The 13502-nt window shown below is 33.2% G+C and overlaps 1 protein-coding gene across 1 annotated transcript; it reads right to left on the minus strand.

The window, feature by feature from the left end:
• Nucleotides 1–1885: 1885 nt before the first annotated feature.
• LOC146141309 (caspase-3-like) lies at nucleotides 1886–12214 on the minus strand. The gene is made up of 12 exons (XM_083392878.1): nucleotides 12185–12214; nucleotides 10995–11079; nucleotides 8955–9045; nucleotides 8331–8435; nucleotides 7229–7415; nucleotides 5805–5946; nucleotides 5443–5624; nucleotides 4448–4607; nucleotides 4029–4126; nucleotides 2812–2985; nucleotides 2393–2430; nucleotides 1886–1979 (listed from the first exon to the last, which is right to left on the minus strand). Exons 1-12 carry the CDS (start codon nucleotides 12212–12214, stop codon nucleotides 1886–1888), a joined length of 1386 nt encoding a protein of 461 aa, XP_083249004.1.
• Between the last annotated feature and the right edge of the window lie 1288 nt (nucleotides 12215–13502).

Consider the following 13502-nt stretch of genomic DNA (forward strand, 5'->3'; position numbering starts at 1 on the left):
GGAGTTGAACTCGGGCTCGGGTAAAACAACGCTAGATTACCCGAATCCCGAATCCGACGTGCGCATGCGCAGTACCCGATTTAACAACTGATATGGTCACCAACTGGAAATTGTAAAGGTGAAATATTTTCCAACCATGTTTGTGAGTGAGTGAATTATACTACACCAATATAAGTGGATTGCTGAATATCCACGTTATTTAGTTACGCTAATTAGCGGCGGAATACAGCCTCGGGAGTGGGGTTATTTTTAAGCGACTCCGCAGACTTGATGCTGATTAGGGACCCAGGTTTAAAACATTTCAGAAGCGCTTACCTGGCATTCCATTGGTGTAGATGTTGCAGTTTTAACCTCAGTCGGTAATTCATAGGATTCAGATCCAAGCCTAAAGATGTGTAATTAGTTAGTAACTATGGCCGAGGTCGTGAGTTCGAATCTCACCACAGGCTTGTTGTTTTTTCTAGCCTGCCCTGTTTTTTGTGCATCATTGATCGACAGATTCGGTGAGTGTGCGATGGTTTCGGTGAACTATACAAAAATATGTAGACCGGATGCGACACCAAATAATGTCATCACCTCAAAAACACCCAATTTGTTACATTAAAAAGTACAATAGAATTAACTTGAATTTTTGTCTTTTTAATGTAATATATTCGTAGAATTATATTTATTTTACTAAAATATATACAATAGATTGCAAAATACAAATTAATTTAACATCGGATATTGAATCCGATCAACGCCCGGCATCTAGTAAATGCCGAAATACAACAAATAAGATTTATAGTTTTCTGACAACTTACGAGTAGATTTGCTGGTCTCTGGCTGCTCTTTTGGTTACCTTAAAAAAATAACAACTAACATTCGTGAAAAAATCTAATTTTAGAATGAAAAATATTATAAAACATAAGAAATTTCTACAACGTCCGGGTCAAGTATATAATATAAAATCAATTTAATTTTTCCAATAAAATATTCGAATCAAGAAACAAACATTGAGAAGGCTCTTTTATCATTGTGAGTCACGGGCCAGGGGGTCGTAGTTTGGCCAACTTTGCTTTAAACAATACCCATCTACGTCAGCGGCTCTTAACCGAAAATGTAATTACGACAAAAGTATGCAACTTTAATTTAATGAGCAATTTGCTGCTGTCTTTTTGATATTATACGTGTTATACGTGGTAAATTTTTTTACAACTGCTCTTAAAGTTTAAGACTTAAACGAATTGTAGCCTACTTTTAAACAGTTGGGCAGAACACTTGCAGCATTGTGACGTACAATTAAGTCCAAAGTAGACCATTACTCTGTGTTACGTCACAATGCTGCAAACTACGGAACTGGCGAAGTTAGTGTCGGTGGTCGGTTCGGATATTTTTGCCTAACCAGTTAACCACATAATTAACTATCAGAATTAAAAAAAAGCAGCTTCGAAGGGCTTGATCTCAGCTATTAACACACATATGTGTGAATGTTTCATTGAATAAATGATATGGTACTGTGGATCCCCTTCAATGAGGTTGCTTGCACTAACAAATTGAGCAAGTATTGGCGTATGGTTGTTTCTCGACTCGTTCCCTTCTGAGCATTTGTAGCTCAGTTGGTAGAGCGACGGTCTCGGTAATACCGAGGTCGTCAGTTCGAACCTCACTGCAGGCTTGTTGTTTTTTGGCCTGGCCTGCTTGCATCATAGATCAACAGATTCGGTGAGTCTGCACTGGCTTTTCGGTGTACTATCAGAATTTGCGGAAAAGTTTGGCCTTTTTCGCATAATATCTAAGTTTTACAATATATTCACGATGCGTTACAACTGGCTCAAGACATAATAAAAAAAATAAAAAAACATAATAAAAAATTTTGCATTTTGTCACCCTGATAAAGGATCCGTCAGTTGAAAGAAGGAGTGCTTACCTGGCATTGCATCGGCGCAGATGTTGTAGTTTTAACATCAGTCGGTGATTCATAGGATTCAGAATCCAACCTAAAAATGCGTTATTACTTCGTAATGTAGAAATCAATACAAACATGAAGGTTACAGGATATTTTAGTTGTAAAAGCTATGCCCGATGCTGGTATTTCGTTCCCAATATTTTGTACCAAAGTAAGTGACCCGACATCGGATTACGTCATAACTTTGCTCAAAAACACTAAACTTATTACATTAAAAAGTACAATGCAATTAACTTGGATTTTTTTTCCTTTTAATATTGTAGAAGAATATTTATTTTTACTAGAAAATCTACAATAGATTGCGAAGTACACTTTAATTTAGTACCAGATTGGCGCCGATATTACCACTTGGCATTTGGTATTGACTGCGATTCAATATTATTATCTTAATCTAGTAAAAGTCAAAATAAAACAAATAAAATTACTAACTTTCTGACAACTTACACGTAGCTTTGCTGGTCTCTGGATGTTCTTTCAGTTACCTTAAACAAACTGGCATTTGTAAAAAAATCTAATTTTACCATGATAAATGTTATAGAAAACACTGAATAAAAGCAACAATGAGTTGGTTGGCAGTCAGAAAAATTTTGAATTATTATATTAAAAAGTAAAATTTAATATATTTAACATACACCCAGCCAAAAGACTTGTATGTATAATAGCTTAAAATCTACTTAAGAGGGTCGGGCAGAAAAGAGGCTCTGAGTTGCATAATAATATAAACGTGATTCCTTTTAAAAAAAAGCTGTAAATATTCTTGTTTTGACAAGTTGGTAAAAGTAGCAAGATGTGAGGATGCCTTACAAGTATAACTCGTTTACCCAGGTCTGCTTTAATTAAAACCCTCCTTATTCAGTCGTTACCTGAACAGGTCCACGTTCCACTTTGTTTAGTTCAGTTCGTTCCTCGGCGCTGAAGTAAAGCTCGGCTGTGAGTCGGGTTACGACCGACGGAATCTGCTTCTTCTTGTTCGTTTTTGTGTCAGAAGTGCTCGACGCAAAGTCGTAAGCCACCATGTGGTTCACTCGGGTCAGTATCTGCACAAAAGTTACATGAAAATTAGTTCAGTATATGTTACCAATGTTGTGCACAAGTCATTCCAAGGTATATGTCAAAATCACTATTATAGTGATAAAACCTCTATAAAAATTCAACCAGAAAACATGTGTAGGCTTAAAGGCCTAGTTGAAAAAACTGATTGGCGAAATGGTTACAAAAGTCAAGGATAGGTGTAGGAACAATTAATGAAATACAGTTAAAATATATATTATCTCATTTTTCCCATTGTGTTTTTTATATTAAGATCAACCCTTTTCAAATATGCTTAATCTATTGATTTGCTTTATATAATGGCTAATTTCGATGCTCAGTTTTTTAAACTTTTATTTTTCTAAGTTTTATGAAAACTAGTCAAACATTAGAAAAAGTTGTGTATGTTAGCTGGGTAATGTTTTTGTCAGGTGTCAAACTATTGTGTTATCCACCAAATTGTGCAAAAGTTACGAAAATGGTTTTCAAATTTGCTTCATTTATAAACAGATTTCATCACTATCTTTGAATAGCACGAAGAGTTGCTTTTCTAGCCTGGCCTTGCTTGGTCAAAATCCATAATTAATCAACTGATTCCGTTAGCCCTTCCAAAGGCTCCAAGGCCACAGTTGTACACAATTGTGTATGAATGCTTAGAAGCGATTATTTTTCCATATAAATGTGATGCTATTAATTTTGTTTTATGTTTCATTGATTCGTACACTAAAATTGAAGGGCCAGTTCGCAGTTGTACAAAATGAAAGTGACTAACTTTGAATACTAACTGTGTTTTACTGGTGGAAATTAAAATGTCAACAAATAGAACGACAGAACATTTTGCAAAGTACCATGATAGTGAATGAAGTTAAATATAAAAGTTGCAAGATTACATCACAAAATGTGACCCAGCTAGATTTTAATACAGTTATGAAAACAAGCTAAATACCTACTTACAACATCTGAGATGAAAACCTGCTTAATCTAAGTTTTAAAACTAAAAGTTGTAACTGTTCAAAACAAATAAGGGCCTTAAACTTGAGCATTGAAGCACCTGCATAATCTCCTTTTTGTGTCCCCACGATCGTAGACACTTGCAAAGGTTTTGGATGAAGATTGAACCACTGCCCTTACTTCTCCACGAATAATAATCTTACAAAAGAAAAAAACAAACACAAACGAGTAAAAATGTGACTACCTAATTAGACCTAATCAATAAAGTCTAAAATGTTGGCAAAAGACAACCTTGCTACCGTTTGGTTGTTTTTTTTTTCAAATAAAAAAACGTTTTTTGGAATTTTTTTTTTAATTTAAAACAATTTTTTTAATTTATAATTTAAAAAAAAATAACAAAATATGTTTTTTCAAATATTTTTGGAATTAAATTGCAAAGTAACATTGAATCCAACAACACTCCTAAAAACTTGATCGTGGTAAATTTTTTCACAAATGTTTTAAAATTTTTAGCGATACCTTCCACCGTAGATTGTCCGATGAGGAAATCAGCCTCGACCGGAATCGTGTAGGTCTCGATTCCATCCACCTGGTCGTCACCGGGGGGCGGCATACAGTCAACAGAATCGCTTTGAACTTGATAAGTGACGCCTTTGTCAAACTTTAAACCACGACAAGCCTTTAAACATACAACACAATATGCATAATATTATAACTATAATTTCACAAAATTATTTGGTATTTATTATTTTGTAATCAAGCGATCAATTACAAAATACAGAAAATTTGTTTGTGTTTAAAAAAGGCTATAAAACGTTTTCATCTTGGTAAAATGTCAGCCCAAATTTACAAAATCCGTCTGAAATTTCGTAATCAAGTGGTTTTCCAACCTTTTGTATTCTTAGACCCTTCTTCAAAAATGATTACAGACCGTATTTTCAAGACTGTATCTAACCAGAAAATTTAAATGCAATATTTTATTCAAATCAATCAAAACAATGCCTAAATTTAAAATGTTGTAGTTATAATCTGTTTCAATAATAACTTAAATTTTAATTTAATATTTCTAAATCAGTAGTTCTTAACTTAAAATAAATGTTTCCAGTACAAAAAATCAAAATGGTAGCAGAAAATGAATTGGTGTCAAGCAATAATTTATTTTTAACAACACGGTAGTTCCAGCATGTTTCTACTTTTTTAACCTGGATAATAAAGTACAGGCTTTTCAGCCATGGTTCTAAAAAAAAACAGCCATTAAAAATATTAATTAAAAAAATTGCCATTTTTTAGCTAAAAAAATGAATTGGTGCCAAGCAATAATTTATTTTTAACAACACGGTAATTCACAGCATGTCATGCCAAAATACTTTTTCTAACCTGGATACAAAAAATTGTATTTTTTTAAATTTAAAATGAATAAGCAAAATTAAATTGAATTGGTGTTAAGTAATAATTTATTTTCAGTGAACAACGCAGTAATTTCTCACATTTTGTGCCAGAATGCTTTTTCTAACCTGTATAAAAAATAGCTTAGGTTTTCCAGCTAGTGAGGGGCAGTTGTCAGGTCTGAACATCGCAGTTAGATCCTTGAGTTTGAATGGTTCATCGTCTGATGCGTACAACACGTCATCCTCTCCACCGTGCGTGAGAATACAACACACAAAGCAATCGTAATCACTGTGGTCAGCTCTGGAAACTGAAAGGGGGAAAATAAACAGATGAAGTCAGGGTTGTTATACAGTTTTAAGGCATTTAAAGATTTCATGCTTTTTTAAAGTCTTAAAACTGGATCACTTTACATTTTTTTAGTGTATTTGAGAACAAAACAGAACACCGTCGGAGGACATCTATAACTTTATTTAAGTTTTTTGCATACTTTGTTCCATCCATGCAGTGATTTCCTTTTCAGTTAAGTCGGTAAACACACGAACAGCTTTAAACCCGAGAAACTTTGCCGTGGATTCCAAGTTTGCTGCGTCGATGTTTGTTCCGTCGCGCTGCGCCAGTTTGTCAAATTTCTGCAACAAACAACAATAATCAGTTTCAATGTAACTCCCAAAATGCTTATGTATTTCATTCAACACAAATAATAATATTTGGGACTGATTAGTAAAAACAGGTCTGAAGTTTAAATCATTCCCTAAAAATCAACAATTTCAATGTAATTCCTTTTTTGTAATTGTTTTTTTTTTCTTTTTAAGGGCCGAACAACATAAGTTCTGAAGAAATACTTGCTGATTTCTCATTTCAGCAAACCAATATGAATGACTAGTTGACTACTAAGTATTTTCTGTAAACATCATGATTACACAGACACATTTTTAAAGCAGATAATATTTAGACTGATAAAAAAACAGGTCTGAAGGGTAAATAATTTCTTAAATCCAATTTTTCTTAATTATTTTTTCTCCTCTAGTTTGTCAAATGTCTGCAAAAAACAACATTATCAAGCTATATTTTGATTTTTTCTCTTTTAAAGGGACGGAACTCATGTTCTAAAGAAAGAAACATATTCATGCGCGATACGGCCGGAGCAGCGATGGTTCTAACGGACCTTTCAGGCACAGTAAAGGTAAAATATTTTTTTTACAAATATAGAACATAAAAAAGAGTGAATACATGCAGTATAAAAAACAAATATTTTTATTAATTTATTCATCTTTGAAATGTTCTATGTTTATGTCATATTAGCATATTCTATAAGCAATGAAATTGTTTTGTTAATTATGCTTTTCATTGCAATATTAATAAAGATATTTCACGTTGATTTTATTGAATGTTCTAGCTTTATATTTTATAAAACACGTTTCTCCGGATTTCGAAGCTAATTTGAAAAGACCCATCAGTTCAAAAAAACATCACTATGTAATAAGTGTGAGTAAACACAAAGCTGGTGATTATGTTTGTGACTTGTGTTTGAATAGTAGACAAATATAACTTTGTTAAAGATTAACCAGTGTTGAACTTAACACAAAGATAAACTTTACCTCCTGCAACATAAAACTAACAACAAGTGCAAAACAAACCCTTAGAAAAAAAAAAAAAATGGTGTCTAAATTGTGATTTAAAAATACAAAATTTTTTGTCAAAATAAAAAAACAAAAACAAGTTGTTTCATAACCTTACTAAAAATAAAGCAAGGTTTAAATATATTATTAATTTGAAACATTTCGATTTACAAAAATATATGTGAATTTTAAATATTTTAGTAAACGCAAAGAAATCTTTAATTTATATTTTTTTATTAATTGGTTAGCATTTTCCCCGAGCCAAGCCAAAATATCTTTATACCATACCAACCCATTGATTAAAGATGACAAAGCAGCCTCTCTCATTGTGTTTCATGTCGTATTTAAACTCTTCGTCCAAAGAAAGTTCCGGACTAGATTCTTGTGTTTGACCTTGGGCATTCGATCGAATGACATCAGTGGAACTACTTGTGTCAGCAACGCCACCTATATCTGTTACATGAGCTTCATCAAGAATCCTGTGAGTAAAAATTCACTGTTATTAAATAAGTCACTTTAAAAACAGGTAGTTTACATGATCTTCACTATGGCTGGCTGCATTAAGAATCCTTTGAGTAAAAATTCCTTAAATTGTAAAATTGTTCTTCCGGCAAAATTTTATTACAGTACCAACGTTCCGAATATCTATTCAGGCAATCTTCTTTAGGGTAATATAATTGCAACTATAGGATAAATACATATAGTTACCAGGCAAACAATAAAAGAAAACTGACAATGGACCATGTTCTAAACCACGAGGCAAAAAAACAAGAAACATAACCGGACAATGTAAAAAAATAAGGCTGCAGCTTTTAAGGCCCGCTACTACACAAAAAATGACATAAAGATGCAAGAAAAGTGTCTTGCTTAATGTTCATTACGTTGGCATGTTCATGTATTCCATGATTCCAGAAAGACCAGGCGATGTTAGTCTACCTTATTTTTTACTTTATTCCCAGTAAATTTGACACAATTAAAACAAAAATTGCAAATTTTAAAAAGTCTTAAAGTTAAGTTATTTGTTATAAATGTCAAACTTTAAATTTGGTAAACTAGTCCAATTCTGGGTGATATTTATTAAGCAAACAACAAAAACCCTAAAATATGTTTCTAAAATACAAAAGTGAAGTACAATTGTAACAAACCAGGACACGAGCTGTTTAATGGGGAACAACTACCTACAATAATATTAGGTAGTGAAAAATAAATTTCAATAAAAAACTTAACACTAAATTCAACCCGTAAAATTAAAAAATTGAAGCATGACTAGTATTTAATGTAATGATGTATTTCATCCCACAGCAAGTCAAAATCAGACAATTACAACTAAACACATGGAGCATTGAACTAGTTGTAGCGTTTTCATAAATATTATGCAAGTGAGATTCACTCACGGCGCAAAGTGCTTGATTGAATTTGATGCATTTTCTTGCTTGAACTCAAATCCTTCCCCATTTTCGAACGTTTGAAACACGTCTTCTGCTGCATCGTAATCAGGTCTAGATTTACAAAATACACAATTTATAAATAGTATCAGGCGGCACCATAGTAACAAACTCCTATGAGAACGACTGGAATAACTGTATTTTTTTGTTCGCCAAATTTGATTCATCATTTTGCAAGAAAAAAAATGAAAATGCGACCATACAACAATAAAACAGACTCTCTTATATACTAACCTTGTGAAGTTATATTCTCACTTTGGCCGTTTGTAGCATGTTTATGCAAAATCTTATCACTATTAAAATATAATTGGTCAATTAAGAGTATTACCAGATTTAGATTAAAGGCCGTCAAATGAGATTTTACAAACACAGCTAAACAATAACTAAGCCTAGAATATTTTAATATTTAAAAGCAGCTCTTCTGGTAAACTGAAACTTCAAGTATGAATTACAATTACCAGAGGAGCTGTTGTTGATTATTATTACTATGCCTGCTAGCAACAGTTCATATACTGGAGTATTTATATTCAAGTTTGAACATTTTTTTGACATAACATTGAGTTATAAACTTACTGTGGTGTTAATTCACCAAATAAGACATCTTTAGCTGAAACTTTAGCAGTGCTTGGTTTTGCTTGAGCTATCCTTCCCATTAAAACATCTCCTAAGTAAAAAATAAATATTGGTTTATTTTTGTCTTGTTGATAAACAGTATTTTTGTCAAACATTTTCTTTTTTCGTTGTTTTACTGTAATTTTTATCAACTAATGGAAAGTAAAAAGTGAAGGTATGGGTGAATGTGTAGTGGCTTCTTCTTCCCAAAAAGGAGGCCGGGAATGCCTGAAGTGTCAGTAATGTTCAGGCCTAGTCCTCAGGACAACGGATCTACCATAAGAAGAAGGTGCCGCCTTTTGGAGGTAAAGCCAGAGTTGGTTAAAGTTTTCGCCATTTTATTTATGGTGGTAGTGTAAAATGTAACTAAAAAAAAAACAGTGTTAACTGGAAATAAATGGCAGAATACTATCCACAGTTTATAGCTGAAATAAAGTACATTGCAAAGCCCAAACCAAGCTTTGTTGACCGCATGCTTTTTGATAACGTTTTACTGCACATTGTAACAATATACTTTTGATTGGTATTTTAGTTGTGGTTTTGACAGGTAGCATATCTGACCAGAAACCTTCGCCAACCAATGAGAACTCACTCGGTTGCGACCTGCCGGGCAACTGTAAGGGGTCAGGCGCCAGTAAACAAGTCGCGGTGGGGCGTAGCCATTAGGCCTAAACAACATTTTACCTAACCTCATAACCCCCCCCTAACAGGGACAAAAATCCGAAGCCAAAACAGTGGACCCCCTAACCTCCGATGGCCCCCCAATCGATTAGGTAATATTCAGTTGATTTAGATCTTATTCTGTGCTTTTTAAAAAACATTAACAACGAGACCAAAAAATATTCCAGTAAAATTTATGGAAAGTAAACTGCCTAATTTTCATTTAAATAAGTTAGTTTTGATGCCAGAACTGATCACCAAGTAGTAAGTAAAACAGCAAAATACCTGCACGGTTCTTCTTGAATGACACCATTGGCTCTCCAGAACCTTCTATAAATTAAACAATAAGAAAATGCAATATTAAAAATTTATTTTGTATCAATGGCAATATGTATTTATTCTATCAATAAAGGAAGATTAATAAATAATCTTATTTTATTGCAGAAAACAAATCCACCAATCTTTACGTTTTCCAATGTGGTACCATTCAAAGTAAGTGTTAAATTAATATCCAGGTTACCAATTGAAGGTAACTGAGCTTTCCAAGTAGAGTAAATTTGACTGGGTAACTGTCCCGAAATGCGGAAACCTAATTCCTAGCCCTACAGCACGTAACAGTAACCTTGGAAGCATTGTTTGCTTCTTTGATGGTCATTTGGTTTTGTAAGGGAAAAGAGGCTAATAAACCAGACTTTAGCCCCAAAAGTATTCACTCAATTAGAATTATTGTCAATATTTTAATTTATATTTATCCTTTATGACCACTTTTAATATCACCTACAAAACTCAGAAACAAGTCGTGAAATACAGTTACACCAACAGGTCAACCAGTATGAATTATTCACAATGAAATAAACACCCAAATTTTGCTATTTATTTTAAATAGCCAAGATGAAAATATTTTACCAAACAGCACCCATTTTGTCAGCAGAGTTTTAAGTAAACACCAAAAGCACCATTATATTTTTCGACTCTAGTTGCAGCATTTCTAGCATATTGTTTGGTATCCACCCATGTTTACGTTGTGTAAGCTGATAAAGTAAAAACAAGCAAATTAAAGCAAACAGTTAAAGAAAAGCATCTCTCAATTATAATTGTTGTCACTCACGTTAGTTCACCCAACATGTCAGGAATTAGTACAATTCTAAGCAAAAACATCTGTCTTTTAGACCCTAAGGTCAGGACCATACATTCCATACACGCTGGACGATAAATTGTTCTGAAAAGGTGTAAAATTAGACTTTTCTGCCCTTAGATGTTCTAATTGTCGTGGACCTTTTTTTAACTGCACTAATCACGACTTATAACTTAATGCATTGTACTTTTGTTTTATAATATTACCTGACGTTATGTTTCCACTCAACTGAACATCATCACTGGAATTAAACGGCGATGCATCAGTCGTGTCAGATCCAGAAGCAACAAACTACAAATAAAAGTCCCTTTAAATTTATCGTTAGTAACCACTAGGTTAAGGGGAACTGGTCTAGAATCTGACCACTTTTTTTAAAGTAATGAGTTGTTAAAATAGAAATTGCAGGGAAATCATAAAAATATTTCAATATTATTTGACCCAGCCTAACTCAATTTGCATTAAACAAATAGTCTGCTTAAAGAAATGGGAGTTGTTTGTTCCAATCCTACCACAACGCATATTATTTAGATTAGGGTGCTGGTTGGCATTTGGGTGAGGGTGGGTTTGTTATTAAATAATGAACAGGGTTGGACTACAGGGTTTGGACAGCACTCGCCCGCTCGCCAATGCGAGTGCAAATCGCTCCTAGCGAGTGCTGATTGACACCCACTCGCCCGACTGGCGAGTGCCTTCGGCTAAAAATTTAATTAGTTGGTGTAGGACGACTTGTGTTAAGCACCACTACTAAGCGAAATATTACTTAGCGCAAGTTAGTTCCTTAAACACTAAGGCGCAAATACATTCAACACTACACAAATAATAAGGTTGATCGAAGATGCTTTGTCCCGTTTTCAAAAAGTCATTTACCGGCAAACAATCAAAGATGTCATCTTGTGTCGCCTACTTGCGTAACTACAGCTGATAATTAGCAATTAGTCTACGTAAGTATGTGTTGCAATCTTTTAAATTATTTTTTCACTAAAGATTGCAAATATTTCACTGAAAAACATTGTTTTAAGCGTAAACTGCTTTATGGTTTATTAATGTATTTATCCATGCATGAAAATAAACGACGGTAGTTTACAAACTGCACCAAATATTTTTGGCGAGTGTTATTTCGTCAGGGCGAGTGCTGATTGATTACCACTCGCCCAACTGGAAAGTGTAAATTTCTGCTTAAGAACAACCCTGATGAATATAATAATACTTGACCCACCAACACCCAAACCTCACGCGCACCCTAATCTAAATATTGTGCGTTGATTTAATAATTGTTTTAAAAAATATACATTTTTTATGTCCTAATAATATATATATATATATATTGTTAGCAATATAAAACACCGGACAATGTAGTAGGATTCTAGACCAGTAGTGGTTAAATAAACATACTTACAGGGGGAGGTGCATCCACTGCGTCCACCATCTTCGTGGTTTTAAAATCCAAAATTTGGACAACGCTATTTTAAACACACAGACAGTAGACTTCTACAGAGGAATATAACTTAAAGGCTTAATTGTGTTATTATTACAACACCTGCTTCATATTAGTTTGTAAGCATATCTTAATTTAAAAAAAACATTATTTGAATGTATTGCTTAGGTAGACTTTCGTAAGAAATAAAAGATTCATTCATTTATAACCAAGATTAAAAAAGAGAAAACTAAGGGAGTTAGTTAAATTACTTTATTCACACAAACTTTGGCAAGTGAACAAAGTTTTTTCAACCAACCATAAAATTAAACATCCCCCACAATTTTCCCTTAATTCACATTCGCGGGGAACACTCTGACCTTAGGTGCACCAAGTTCCCTGACTATGACCCAGACTATAAGATCTTGTCAAGATCTGCCATACTTTTCAGACAAATCACCCATTAATCACTAAAATATCAAAATTAGTTAGTTTAGGTCCTAATAAGAACAAAATTTCATCACAAAAAGGCATATTTCGGAACACTACATACGGATCTGTTCATAAGTTTAATGGTGAAAATAACGGCCCAAATAGACATGAAAAGCGACATGCTTTATTTTCAAAAGTTTCGGCAAATTCTCATATCACTGATGATGGCATTAGAAATTGCCGAAACGTTTGAAAATAAAGCATGGCGCTTTTAACGTCTATTTGGGCCGTTATTTTCACCATTAAGGTATATGTTGCTTCTTAATAATAAAGCCAGTTCAGAGATTTACTGCTTAAATTGTCCGTTGATTTACTAATTGCTTTAACGCTGTGGTAGGATTGTTTTGCCTGATAACCCGAAAACAGACCAGCGCCTTTTTTTGTGAGAAAAACAATTTTGTTGTTGTGGTAGAAAGAAATATTTTATCTTTAAATTATTTTTACAAGTTTCAAAAAATATAATCATTTAATGCTAACTTAAAACTCTAAATCAAGAATATTAACATTTTAAATTTCACGGATTCATTAATTTGTTAAATAAACCCCTACTAAATAAATAAAATATATAATAATTTTAAATAGGGTGTTTCCCAAAATCCCATATAGAAGTAGGTAACGCTTAAATTTCCCAATAATTTTTTCTAAAAAATATAAAAAAAATATTATTTTTTAAGTTGTAAAAATTTAAAAAAGTAATGAAAAACATTTTTTATGAACAAAAACTCTGTTTATTGTAAACAACTCTGTCGTAAGTTAAAAAAACGTTTTGGTGACGAAACACTTGCAATACTGACGTAATTGTTTCGCG

This window comes from Ascidiella aspersa, chromosome 6 (genome assembly GCF_963924565.1).
Source record: "Ascidiella aspersa chromosome 6, kaAscAspe10.2, whole genome shotgun sequence".
NCBI classification, from domain to species: Eukaryota; Metazoa; Chordata; class Ascidiacea; order Phlebobranchia; family Ascidiidae; genus Ascidiella; species Ascidiella aspersa.